We start from the raw sequence: 12,944 nt of genomic DNA, 5'->3' as shown, positions 1-12,944 counted from the left end.
AAAATTCCAGGCCATATTTTTTTTCCACTGAACTTTACTGAATTGTTTATTGAATGGGCATAATTGGGTGTTTCAGTGTTACAAACATGATTTTATGTTTACTTAAGTATCATGTAAAGGCAACCCAAGAAAAGGGAATGTGCACCTCTTAGATGTCAGTCCTACTATGGGGTAAATATCTGCTCCACAAATCAGTGGTATTGTCAAGACTATAATTCAGGTTTTCCAACTTAAGTTCATTTCCATATAAGGCTCGTTGGAAGGAACTGGAGATATTTAGCCTACAGAAGATTTAGTGGGTGTATAATTGTCTTCAGATATTTAAATAGCTGTCATGTAGAAGGAGGAATAGACTTGTTCTACATGGCCCCAGAGGGTAGAAGGAGGAGCAATGGGTGTAAGTTATAAAAAGTCAGGTGTAGATGACAAGTAAGGAAAAACCAGTAAAATAATTAAGAGCTCAACAAAAGTGAACTGGATTCTCCGTCACTGGAGTTCTTAAGGCAAAAGCTACATGGCCACTCAACCATTATATTGTGGAAGGGATGCTTGTTTCAGTATGGAAAGAACTAGATGGCTTCTGAAGTCCATTCCAATTCTGAGATTCTGTGATTCTATGGAAAAACACTTTACGTTCTTTGACCTTGAACATAAATACCAATAATTTACCATGGTTTTGAAATTCTTTAAGAAATTCCTATAACTCATGAGAATATTTTTTGGAAAAAAAGGAGACAAATTTCTTACCAATTTATTTTGAATGAACTGCCAATTATTTTTGTTTCTTCTACGACCATATATGCATATGTGTCTGCACATATATTTATATGTGTATATATACACATACACACATATTGTTGTCGTTCAGTCATTCAGTTGTGTCCGACTCCTCATTACCCTGTGGACTGTACTGTCCATGGGGATCTCATGGCAAAGACAGTGGAGTGATTTGCCATTTCCTTGTCCAGTGGGCTAAGGCAAAGGTTAAGTGATTTGCCCCGGGTCACACAGCTAGTAAGTGAGGCTGGATTTGAACTTCACATCCATTATTTACACACACAAATATATTTTCAGTTCTTCCCCACAATAGATGCAAGATATGCTTATGCTAAACTCTGAAATTAAAAAAAAAAACTCTGAAAGTGTACATGGTAGATACAGTTAGCCAGTGAAGTTTGACCCACAAATGGCCAATCATGCTCTTTCTAGATAAATTATTTGAAAGCCCCAAGAAAAATAATCATGCTTAGTTCTGGAATAACCTTGTGCAACTTCTTAAAATTTAATAGATTTGCATATTAATGTTAAAGTGTATTGAAATTTTTACGCTCATGAATGAAATTAGCAACCTGTTGCAGAAGGATAACAAATAATACACTGAGAATTTCATAAAGATCATCTGGTTCTAAGTCCCTCACTTTACAGATGTAGAAACTAAGGCCCAGGAAAGTTGAGTAACTTGGGCAAAACCAGACAGTCACTAGCGTCACTGGGCTAGGACAGATAGAAGTTAAGAATTTAATTCAGTGTGGTAGGTCTGTTACTTATGTTTATAGATAGATGTGTCATATCTCAATGCAGATTACAAATCAAATCAATAAACAGTGATTAAGCACTTACATTGATTAGGCACTGGGCTAAGTACTGGGGATTCAAAGAAAGGCAAAAAATAACCCCTACTCTCAAGGAGCTCCCAGTCTAATGGAGGAGACAACATGTAAACAACTATGTCCAGACAAGCTATATACAGGATAAATGAGAGATAATCACAAAGGGAAGGCATTAGCATGAAGAAGGATCAGGACAGGCTTCTTGAAGATGGTAGGATTTTAGCTGAAACGAGAAGGAAGCCAGGAGGCCGAGTTGTGGAGGGAGAGAATTCTGGGCAATGGGGAATAACCAGTGAAAGGTTGTATGGTTTTGTATTGCCAGCCCCTAATAATACGTGGTAGACACTCCGTATTTGTTGATGACTGTTATGTATGTATAGTTTTACCTATTTCTTATGAAAATAGTATGTTCTTTTCAAGGAGAATTAACTGTTTCAGAGTGGGAGAAGTAATTTTAACAGGTTATACCTTCATTAAAAGGCTCGTTGATTCAAAGAGCTCACTCGATGATGGGTATGTTTAGCCAGCGGGTGGTAAAAAATCGTAAGTTTTGGCTAGGTATTTGCCTTAATTGTGGCAGTACATGCAAGTTTGAAGGCAGCATTTTGTTTAAGTGGTTTTTGGGGGAAGATCAAATTCCCACTAATATTTATGCCTATATATATCTGTTTATAACTTTACAATTGTTTTCATTTTTGTTATTGTATAAATATGAATAAGAGTATAGATATTCATGGTATCCATCCATTCTTCCAAAAATCTACCTTGTTTATTTTTAAACTTCTATTTAGTCATCCTTTTTAGTTGATAAAGTTTTGGGAGGTTTGGATTATTTTGTTTTGTTTGAGTAGGGGATATTTTCCCAGCAAAGATTGCCTGACTTAGGACATTTCATATCAGATAAGTGATTTGGAAGACAATAAAAGATGTCTTGCGGCTTCAAAACAGTGGTAGCTGTTTTCAAACAAGCATTTGCCATAACAGAGCCTCCACCTTACATAGCTAAACGCTTTCTTTTGTTCTTGAAACGTATGTGTGCCCCAGAATTATGTAACATCATCTCTTTGAGAAATCTTTTTATTCTCATTTATGAAGAAACCTTTCCTTTCTTCTTTTTAAGGAGCATGTTTTTTTCCAAAAGATTTTTTTCTTCTTCAAGTTCTCAGGATTTAAAGCTCATCTTTTAGATGTACTTCAATAACTTTTTAAGCCCTTCACTTACATAGCTTCCCTGGTCTATCTTCTATTTATTTACTTGAATCGGAAATATGAAGAGCTAATTTTTATTAGATAAAAACAAATGTGAAGGGTTTGTTTTTTAGTTATTTTGTACTCCTACACAATGAGTCAGGAAAACATTAATGTGTGGACCATTGGATAGTCTGAAATTCTTAATTCTACACATGAAATCAGTAATACTTGCTCTTAATTCTGTTGTAAATGGCATCAATAATGCCTCTTTCTTTTTTTAAATCCTTGTTAAGAAAAGCTGCTATGAAAAGCTGATATCTCTCTGATATGAGAGAGAGACAGAGAGAGAGAGAGAGAGATACAGAGTGTAATAGCCTGAGTTAACAATAAGTTATTTTTCAATAGGCCAAACAGCACAAAAGACAAGGTATTCATTACAGTTCCCAGGATAAGAGACTAGGGGAGTTGCCTCCTTCACCAGATGCACAGTATTTAAGATTGACAATGTACCCTTCCCCAAGGGAAATGTAGCTAGAAAGCCATAGTGTTGCAACTTGATGCAGAGTGGTTTGGGTTCCATTAAAACATCTATCAGTATAGGGCCATTCAGGCATAGCATTGAGGATTCCACAATCCTTCTTTCTCAGAAAGGACCTGATGAATAAAATGCCAAACAGAGAAAGTATGATGGAATGGTTTGATAAATATGGCTTCTTAAAAGGACTGTCTCATTTTAAGCAACCTTTAGAAGTCTTTGAAAACTTTAAGAAAATGACAAAGTAAATTATGTCATTCTCAAATAATTCATTTGATCCAAACTATCAGAATGAAAGTGATCTGGACTTCCTAAAGAAGGTATTGCATTGCAGACCAACTAGCCATAATTTGAGTGCTTTCTTCTGAAGAGAGTTTTCATTTTCTACTTTAAAATATAGAAAATTGAACTGAATTAAAATGAAAGTATCTCCCCTCCCTCAACTTCTCCCCACATTTTGTCAGACAACCTTGATATCAGTTTTAATCACTACCACCTTCCAAGCCCTGGTATGAAAGGCATGTCTTTCAGCACAGCTTATGAATGGACCAAGTAAACTGCTCCCTAAGGACTGGTAAAGCAAAGGAAATGGTTAAAAGGACTAAAAATATGCATTAACCTTGTGGACCCATGGTTAGTAAGATGACACCTGCTCAGATATAGGCAGTCTGTGAAAATGAGAGGCAAGGGAATAGAAAACTAAATGTAGTGGCTTAAAATGTCAGAACACAGGTTGTCTGAATTAGAAGGCGCAGGGGGTGAGTGAAGGGAGGACGTGCAGGAGGGGGATGCCAGAGCATAATTATGGAAAATAATCTTGTGTCCATGTGGTTGTGAGGCAACCTGCAGGATTTAGGTTAATGAGGAGTCAAGGTCCATTCACCACTCCGTATCAACTCTCTAAATAGTCACTATTGAACTAGAAAAATGGTTCCTCATTCATTCTTTATGTCCTGTCTTCTCAGACCTCTGGAATTTTCACCTCTTTTGTTTATCCACAAATGAAAAATGATTCTGTATTCAAATAAATGTGTTGTAATATATAATAAATAGACATAACATACTTCCTCTTGCATTCCTGAAACTTTTATTCTGATTTTTTTTTTCAGGAGAGTTTTTGTCTCTGTGACATCTCCCCTGTAAGAAAACTCCGTCTTGCAATGTAAAAACAACTCGCCTGTAATTTCCAGTCCTAGAGTTGCTTGAGGCACTGTGAGTTTAAGTAATTTGCCCATGGTCGCACCGTTTGTGTCAGAGTTAAGATGCTTCTTCTGGATGCCCAACCGAAGCTTTGACTGGCATCAGTAGACCTGAGGTTCTAGTTCCAGTTCTCTCATTTATTAGGTATCCATGTCCTTTGGCCCATCACTTAACCCCTCCCAGCCTCAATTCCCCCATCAGTAAAATGAGAAAGTTAAACTAAATGTTCTCTAAGATCTCTTCCAGTGGTAAAATTCTGTGATTCTTTGACTCACTAATCTGTGCTTTACAGATCTTCGTATCTGATTCTGTCCTTGAAAAATCAGTGGACTCTAGAGTAAATGTTATATCTGAAAGGGACTTTACAGATTCAGTAACTGCACTCCTCTCATGTTTCTATGCTTATTTTATTTGATCAAATTTTGTTTTTACACTGTAGTCACTTCCTAACATACATTTTCCTAAATTCACCCTTGGAACAAAGAAAAATTGTTAAGTAAGAGTAATCAATACAAATACCACATCTGGCCATGTGTTCAACCTTCCATGGTCTCCCATTTTTCTACAAAAAGGAAGGAAGCAGATTTGACCATCTGTTCTCCTGGATCCAAATTGGTCATTATAATGAGAGTTCAGCTGCTACTTGCATATTCCACTCTTCTTACAAACCAAGAAACTGAGACCCAGACAGGTAAACTAGGTATAGACAATTTGTAGTCACATAACTGAGGAGTTTGGATTACAACTCAGATCTTCTAAATTAGGGTCAGTGTTCTTTTCATTTCACTATACTGACATAAAATGCTTTTTGTTAAAGTTATGTTCTTCTTAATAGATAATCACAGTTATCTTTTTATGAATATTTAGGTTGATCTAACTGGGAATAACAGTGAAATTTTCACATTTCAATTAAATATTAACTCACCCAAGTCAATAAGAGGCACCCCTTGGTGTTTTATCTCACCAATAACATACTACAGAAAGAAGTAAGGAGAATGAGTCTTTAATTTTTCCAAAAGTTCTATTGAATGTCCAGGTAGCAAATATTATTACCTAATATTTCAGTGAACCCATGATCTCATCACCATGAAGACTCCTTTTAAACAGTACAGATCACAACCCATCCATGCCTTCTAAACTTAAGCAATTCTTCTCCATGCCTTCCCATAAGTCTTTGATAAAGGTGCCGCTCAATGTACTGGAGGTTTTCTTCTAGTTCTTTAAAGGTACCATGGTACAGCGGAAAGGCAACTGGACTAGGAATTAGGAGAGACCCGATTTCAAATCCTTTTCCTGATGCTGACTCCCTGTGTGATCAAGGGCACATTATCTCTCAGGGTGGCTGTGAGGACCGACTGAGATAATGTATGTAAAGCTCTTTGCCAACTTTGAATGGCCTGTATAAACGTCAGATCTTACTTAGCATTTCATGCATCTATAATAATGGTAACTAAATGGGACCTTTTTATTAGCCCTTCAGTGTCCACTAAGAATGATGCATTTATTTTGTAGACTGTTATGTTTAACTTGGAAAGTCTTTACTGTTAAATGCAAAACTCACATTTAGAAGTTCTTTTCTAATCAATTATGGGGAAAATTTGTATCACCTTGCAGTATTGTGACAACTCCTGTGATTCAGGAGTTCTTAAGTGCTAAGTGTGAAATAAAACTTACGTAAGACTCCCTCAATTAATGTTTTACTCTTTAGGGGAAAGAAGAAGGAAGGAAGTAGTTTTTATAAAGCAGTAAATTTCATATCTTAGTGTAAATTTGTGTTGAAGTGGAACTTTCACCCAGTATTGTCATCATTATTATTGTCTATTAGTATCATTGTTGTATATTATAGGAATTGAGATAAAAGCAGATTTGTATGGTCACAGAGTAAAAGCAGGGGATACCAACGGATAGACCACCCAAATGGGGCACTGATATCCACAGAATACTTGAAGACAAGCAAAGGAAAACCTCTGATCTTTTGGGTAGTTGCTTTAATGGAGAGTTTTTGGTAGTAGACAATAAAATTCTGTAGGATGAAAAGGCATGGATAGGTTGCATTTTGCACCAATGGAGGGAGTATCCACAGTGAATCATCCTCCTCCTCATCATCATTTCATTATTGTTATTATTATTATCATATGAAAGTCCTTACCTTTTCTGTGGAGTTCAAATAGAGCTGGTCACTATCACACTTTCTTTGATATTAAGTGTTTCACTAACTCACGCAGGAGTATATAACTGCTTTTTTATAACATTAGGATGTAAGCACATTGTCTTCTGTAGACTCCTTGAAGGTAGCATTAGGACAGCTAGAGGAGCACATAGGACAAGGAGAATGATATATATCTCATCCTGTGCCAAGATGGTTTGGATTTCTTCTGCTTGGTTTCTGTATTTTGGTGTAGTTGATCTGCTAGCTGGATTCATGCTGTCAGACTCAGAAAGGGCTTTTAGGAATTCCAGTCTAAATATGTTCATCTCCTTTTCAAATTCATTTTAGATAGCAGATTCTGCTTTTATCATCAGTTTTGTTTTTGGGTGTGATATCTGTAATCTGCATTAAGTGAAGATTTTCTGTGACTTCAGGGCCTTCAGTTTTTGATGGACAATTCAATCAATGGTCTCACCATACCCAGTTGGCCAGTGATTCAGGGTTCCTGCCAGGCCTTCACAGATACCTATAGTGAACTCAGGGCACAGAGTCCCCATCTATATCACCCTGACTGGCATTATCTTATTTTACTGTCATGCCTTTCCCCCAACTCTCCCATGGCATAGAGGAATGGGCTTTGAGGACAGCAGCAGCAGCAGCACGTTCTCACTATGGCATCCACCCAAGAAAAACATAGGGAATAGGACACTTTTCTGTTTGCCTAGCTGCGCTGTGATCCAGTGTGAACAACTGGGACTCACAAAACTGAGCTTTTTTGAGGTCAGAATCATTTGCAGGTGCTCTTATTACATGTGCAAGACATTGGTTAATCAAGACCTTGATGACCACTGCCAGATGGAATTAGCCAAATACAATCAGTTGTGTAGAGAAAGTGAAATTGCCACCAAAGTTAAGGGCATAATTACTCAATTTATGGCCACCATCAATTGCTTTCTGTCGTGTTGGGCATAAAATTGTCTGTAAGAAGGAGGGCAAGCGGTATTGGTGCATTTGGAATCAGAGGACTTCCCTTTCTATACATTTCTCCAAACTGCAGGTGTTCCCTCTCTTCCAGTTAGGAGACTTTTAATACCTCCTTATCTCTAGCTGTTTAAATAACTTTGCCATCATCATTATTATTTTCATTACTACTGTTACTATCATCACTGCTGCTGCTATGATTAGTAATTTTATTTAGTTGTTTCAGTCTCAGACTAAATTCAGTTTCAGACTCTTTGAAATCTTCTTGGCAGAAATACTGGAGTGGTTTGTCATTTCTTTCTCCAGTGCATATTATAGATGGGGAAAACTGGGGCAAGCAGGATTAAGTGACTTGCCCAGGGTCACACAGCTAGTATGTGTCTGAGGTTAGATTTGAACCCAGGTTCTACTGACTCCAAGACTCTTGCTCTATCCACCACAGTGCCACATAGCTGCCCACTAGTACTAATAGTAGTTACTACTAATAGTAATAGTTATCATTATTGATACTAGTCTGGAAGCTGGATGATGCAGTGGCTAGCCTGAAGTCAGAAAGACCCTAGTTTAATATGTCTTCAGACATTTACTTGCTATGTGACCCTGGACAAGTCATTTAATGTCTGATGAAATGCCTTTTCCATCAAGGGCTTTAACATCCAGCAGGTGTTACCTTTCTGTACCTATCACCTGCCTTAGTTCCCCCCCCACACACACTCCACCACATACACACACTAAATTATATGACTGAGCTGTAGTAAGTAGAGTGAAAGAAACCTTTCCTGAAAAGCATCTATCTGTCTAAGAACCCATGATCAAGTAGTTCCACATGGGGCAAACAAAACTTAATGATCCCTCTTCTCCAGATTCTTAGAATGCTGATTTGAACAGATTCTTCCACTGAACTAGGAAACTTGGGGGGGGGGGGGGGGGGGGAAGCAGTGGACACAGAGGAAGGAAATGCCTTAAATTGAAGCATTTTAAATATGCACAAACAGGTAAGTAAATTTCACAGAATTGTGGGTAGTTACAAAATGATTTTCCAATAGGGCCGGGTAGAAGTTTTCAACCCTCTTCGTTTTTTCCTTAAGGTAAGCTGCACATGTGTGGCATTACAAAAGACAATAGCCGAGTTGGGGAAAGACATTTTAACGTGAGAGAAGCATGGAGATGGGAGTGGGATGCCCAGATAAAGCACTGCAGTCCTTCTAATGGAAATAAGTTCATCAAAGAGCTACTGAGTTCATAGGAGAAAATTTTAATTCAATCCTTCTTCTCTTCTCCCCTGCCCCAACCCCCAACCCCTTACCAAATGTATCCATCCCCAGGTGCTTTTCCTACTGCTGCTTTGTATGAAAGGAAAGACTTACTCCAGAGATCCACTCATATTGCTACCAAGACTTTCCAAGCCCTCCGAATATTTGTAAACAATGAGCTGAATGAACTCTATGTGGGACTGAAGACAGCTCAGAAGTTTCTGAAGCCAGGGGGTCACCTTGTTGCCCTTTCCTTCCATTCACTGGAAGACCGCATCATCAAACGATTCTTGCATGGAATAGACGTGACAGAAAAGCTTAGTCCCAAAAGGAGACAGAAGATAACCCCCATCCCGGGACTGTGTTTAAATCTAGAGAATGAAGAAGAATTCTTTAGAAGCTCATCTCCCTTGGAATGGGAAATGATACACAAGAAGGTGGTGACTCCGGAAAGCCAGGAGGTCCAGGACAATCCTCGAGGGCGCTCTGCCAAGCTCCGGGCAGCTATCAAGTTATAAAAACAAAAACATCACTTATCCTTTTCCCTCATTCTTGTCTATATCATTTTTTAAAATTAGCTTTTTAAACAGCTCAAATAAAATAAAATGTTAGTGATATAACAACCCAGGATCTGAGTACCACTTTTTGTGAAAAGTAAGCTCAAGGAACATAAAACATGACAAGAAAAATCCAGCACAAGAATCTGTGTTCCAAGGCTGGAAAATGATTTCATTTTAGTGGGGGGGGGGGGGAAGGTCATGTGAGGGTTTTTTTTTAAGTAGTCCCCTAATCAAGAGAATATTAATAAAGTGTAAATGAGTACAATTTGAAGGAGAATAAATACCATACTATACTTATCTCAATATGTAGATCCAAACTGTGTTCTAAATTCTCAATTAAGAAATTCAAATTCTGCAACAGTCTTTTTATGGCTCAATGAATTGGTCCTAACTAAAAAAGAAAATTTAATTTCTCTCACTGGGAATAAAGAATTATTACTATAGTTTTCTGAAATACAGGTACTAGGCTACTTAATAGTCTTCAGGTGTCTCTCAGTAAGAAATCACCTTATACCGATGAATTTCATTGTTGTAATTATCATGATTAATATCTAAAACAGTTTTTATTACTTAGTCCGTATGATGTAAAACTAAAATTGGTATTATGTCAAGTCAACCAGCATTTATATTAAGCACCTACTATGTGCCGGGCATGATATCATTTCTGTTATATCAGTTTCATGAACTGGGAAAATAAACATTTCACCAAACCAGTATTGAATGTCTATTTTAACAGAGAAAAACTGTTAAACTATGATATTACTTGTCTTTTTAATGTTTCATTTCATAGATCATTTGATAGCTTATTGGAATAGTCAGCTCCAAACTTAAATTCAGGAAGAAAGACCTGATTTAAAATCCTTCCTCAGGTAACTACTCAAGTTTATGTTCCTTAATTTCCCTGCCTCAGTTTCCTTATCTATAAAATGAGCATAATAATAGTACCTACCTCACAGAGTAATATACCCAAAGTGACTTTCAAATTTTAAAGAACTCCATAAATGTTAGCTCTTATAGATCCAAAGAAAATAGACTGAAGCTTTTTTTAATTATTAAAAAACTCTGGTTTATAAAACATACAAATACAAGGTATTACTTTCCAACAAGTATAGTAACTGGAAGTAGACTAGCAAAATGTTGTAGAATGGAACTTCCTTGGGGATCTGCTTTCATGAAGAGTCAAAACAGGTTTATCTTTGACTGTAAACATGGTCTTAAGAATGATTTTCAGGGTCCTTCTGGGACTCACAGAATTTTGAATAGAAAGGGACCTCACAGGCTATCTGTTCCAATTCATGTCTAAACAATAATCTCCTCTCCCATTTACCAGGCAAGTCTTCATCTAGCCTGTGCTTGAAGATAACCAGTGAGGAGAGGGAGGAGGGAAACAACTTACCACTTCCTGAGAAATCCCTGTTAGAAAATTTCCCCTTCCTGTAACCTATGTTAAATTGCTTGCCTTCTCATTGAGGGGGGCAGGGAGGAAGGGAAAGAATTTAGAACTCAAAATTTTAAAAACTAATGTTAAAAAAAAGTTTTATATCTAATTGGGGAAAGATAAAATACTAAATAAATAATTTTTTAAAAAAGAAGGGAAAATTTCTTCTTCCATCAAGTTCCATCTGCAACTTCTACCTGGTAGTGCTAGTTCTATATCCTCTGAGAACAAGCAGAACTAATTGTTTTTCTCATGACTGCACTTCAGATACGTGATAGCTGTTATGTCCCATCCGTGACCCCGAGTCTTCTCTCCTCCAGGCTAGACTTGCTAAATTTCTTCAATTGATTTCATATGCCATGATCTCTTTGAAAACAGTTTCTTTTAAATTATGTCCTCTGAACTCTTGATTATACCATTAATTTGCTTAGTACACCTCATCTTCACAGTAAGCCTCAACTATCTCTGCAAATAAACAGAGACTGATACCAAACTGGGAAAGCCCCAAAGAAGGCATTTTTACTTTATTAATAATGTAGAAATGTGACATGAAAGGAGCACACTAAGAACGGGCATGCAGTGTGCTCCAACCTAGGACGAGTCCCAATAAGGTCACATTCAGTGGAGAATCAAATCCCATCTATATGATTTTAAAATCTCATTGTGATATCCTTTGGTCATTGACCTGAGATGTAAAATATCACATGAGCAGCGGAGATCTGAAGGAGCCCTGTAAGGCCAAGTGATGAGAAGACCCTTCACCATCAATCGGTCTCGTTTTACTTGCAGTGTGTTTGCGTGGAATTCTAGAAGTCCAGAGTCAGAAGGAGCTTCAGTGGTGATTCAGTACAAGCCATACCTGAAGAAAAGTCTGCTCCACAACCTTCTCAACATGGGCTCCTCCAGCCTTTGCTCAAACACCTCTAGTGAGGGTGGGGGGAAGAGGGAGCTTACCAGCAACTAAAGCAGCCCTTTCCACTCTGAGGCACCCCTGGTTATTAGGAAGTTTTTCCTTAAATCAAGCACAAATGTGTACATTGTTCCTATGGTACAGACTGGCTCCTATAATATTGTTTCACCCAGTATCCTATTTATTGGACAGTATTATTAATATTACTGCTACTGCTTCTAGTAGTTGTTATCATTGTTACTACTCCTAAGGCAGCTAGATTATTCAATGAGTGGATAGAGGGCTGAGTCAGGAAGAACCGAGTTCAGATTTGTCCTCAGACACTTACTGGCTGTATGACCTTGAGCAAGTCATTTAATCTCTGCCTATTTCCTTATCTGTAAAATAGGGATAATTATACTTGTCAAGGTGGTTGTGTGGATAAAATAACGTGATATTTGTAAAGTCTTCTGCAAACCTTAAAGAGCTATATAAATGTTAGCTATTATTATTATTATTGCTGCTGCTACTAATAATATTTCACCTTTAAATAGTATCTTAATGCGTATAAAGCACTTGTATCCTATCTCATTTGATGTGAACCATGTGAAGCAGGTACTATTGTCTGCAAATAATTCTGCAAATTAAAGTGAGGCGCAGAAAGACAACTGGCTTGACCTAGGTGTTTAAGGCGGAATTTGAATACAAGTCTTTGACTCTAGAGCTAGCGTTCAATCTACTACTTAATGTGACAGAAAGCAGAATATTGCTGGAACCCAGTCCTGGTTCCTGAATTTTTATTTGCTATGCTTTCCTAACAATGAACCTAATATATGACCAAATTGTTCTGCTCCCATTAATCCTTTGGAACTTATCCTGCTCACAACTTGTGAAGAAATGATGAGCTATCATTTCTGTAATGTTAATATTTCTAGTTGATATTCTAAATTATATCTATCATAGTAGACAGTTCTCTTCATTTTTCATTGGTTTCATATTGGTGAATTGACAGAGGAGTGTATTTTTAGGTCAAAGTTTACATTAATGTTTTGAATTCACTTTTTTTGTTTAACAGAAATTAGTTATTATGCATATTTATTAAACATGCACACAGTGCATATAGCTTTAAGTCAGACTT

The 12,944-nt window shown here is 37.2% G+C and overlaps 1 protein-coding gene across 5 annotated transcripts in view; it reads left to right on the top strand.

The window, feature by feature from the left end:
* METTL15 (methyltransferase like 15) overlaps window positions 1–10,179 on the top strand; it is a 220,964-nt gene extending 210,785 nt beyond the window's left edge. For all 5 annotated transcript variants that reach the window (XM_027852550.1, XM_027852546.1, XM_027852547.1 and 2 more), the window contains exon 6: window positions 8,992–10,179. In XM_027852550.1, coding sequence (XP_027708351.1) covers window positions 8,992–9,437 — 446 coding nt within the window. In that variant the 3' untranslated portion in view covers window positions 9,438–10,179. The remainder of the gene's footprint in view (window positions 1–8,991) is intronic.
* Window positions 10,180–12,944: the final 2,765 nt, after the last annotated feature.

Source organism: Vombatus ursinus, unplaced genomic scaffold (genome assembly GCF_900497805.2).
Source record: "Vombatus ursinus unplaced genomic scaffold, bare-nosed wombat genome assembly UNPS02009770.1, whole genome shotgun sequence".
Taxonomy (NCBI): Eukaryota; Metazoa; Chordata; class Mammalia; order Diprotodontia; family Vombatidae; genus Vombatus; species Vombatus ursinus.
Note: the sequence above shows the minus strand (reverse complement) of the source record. Positions and strands in the feature narration are given on the sequence as shown.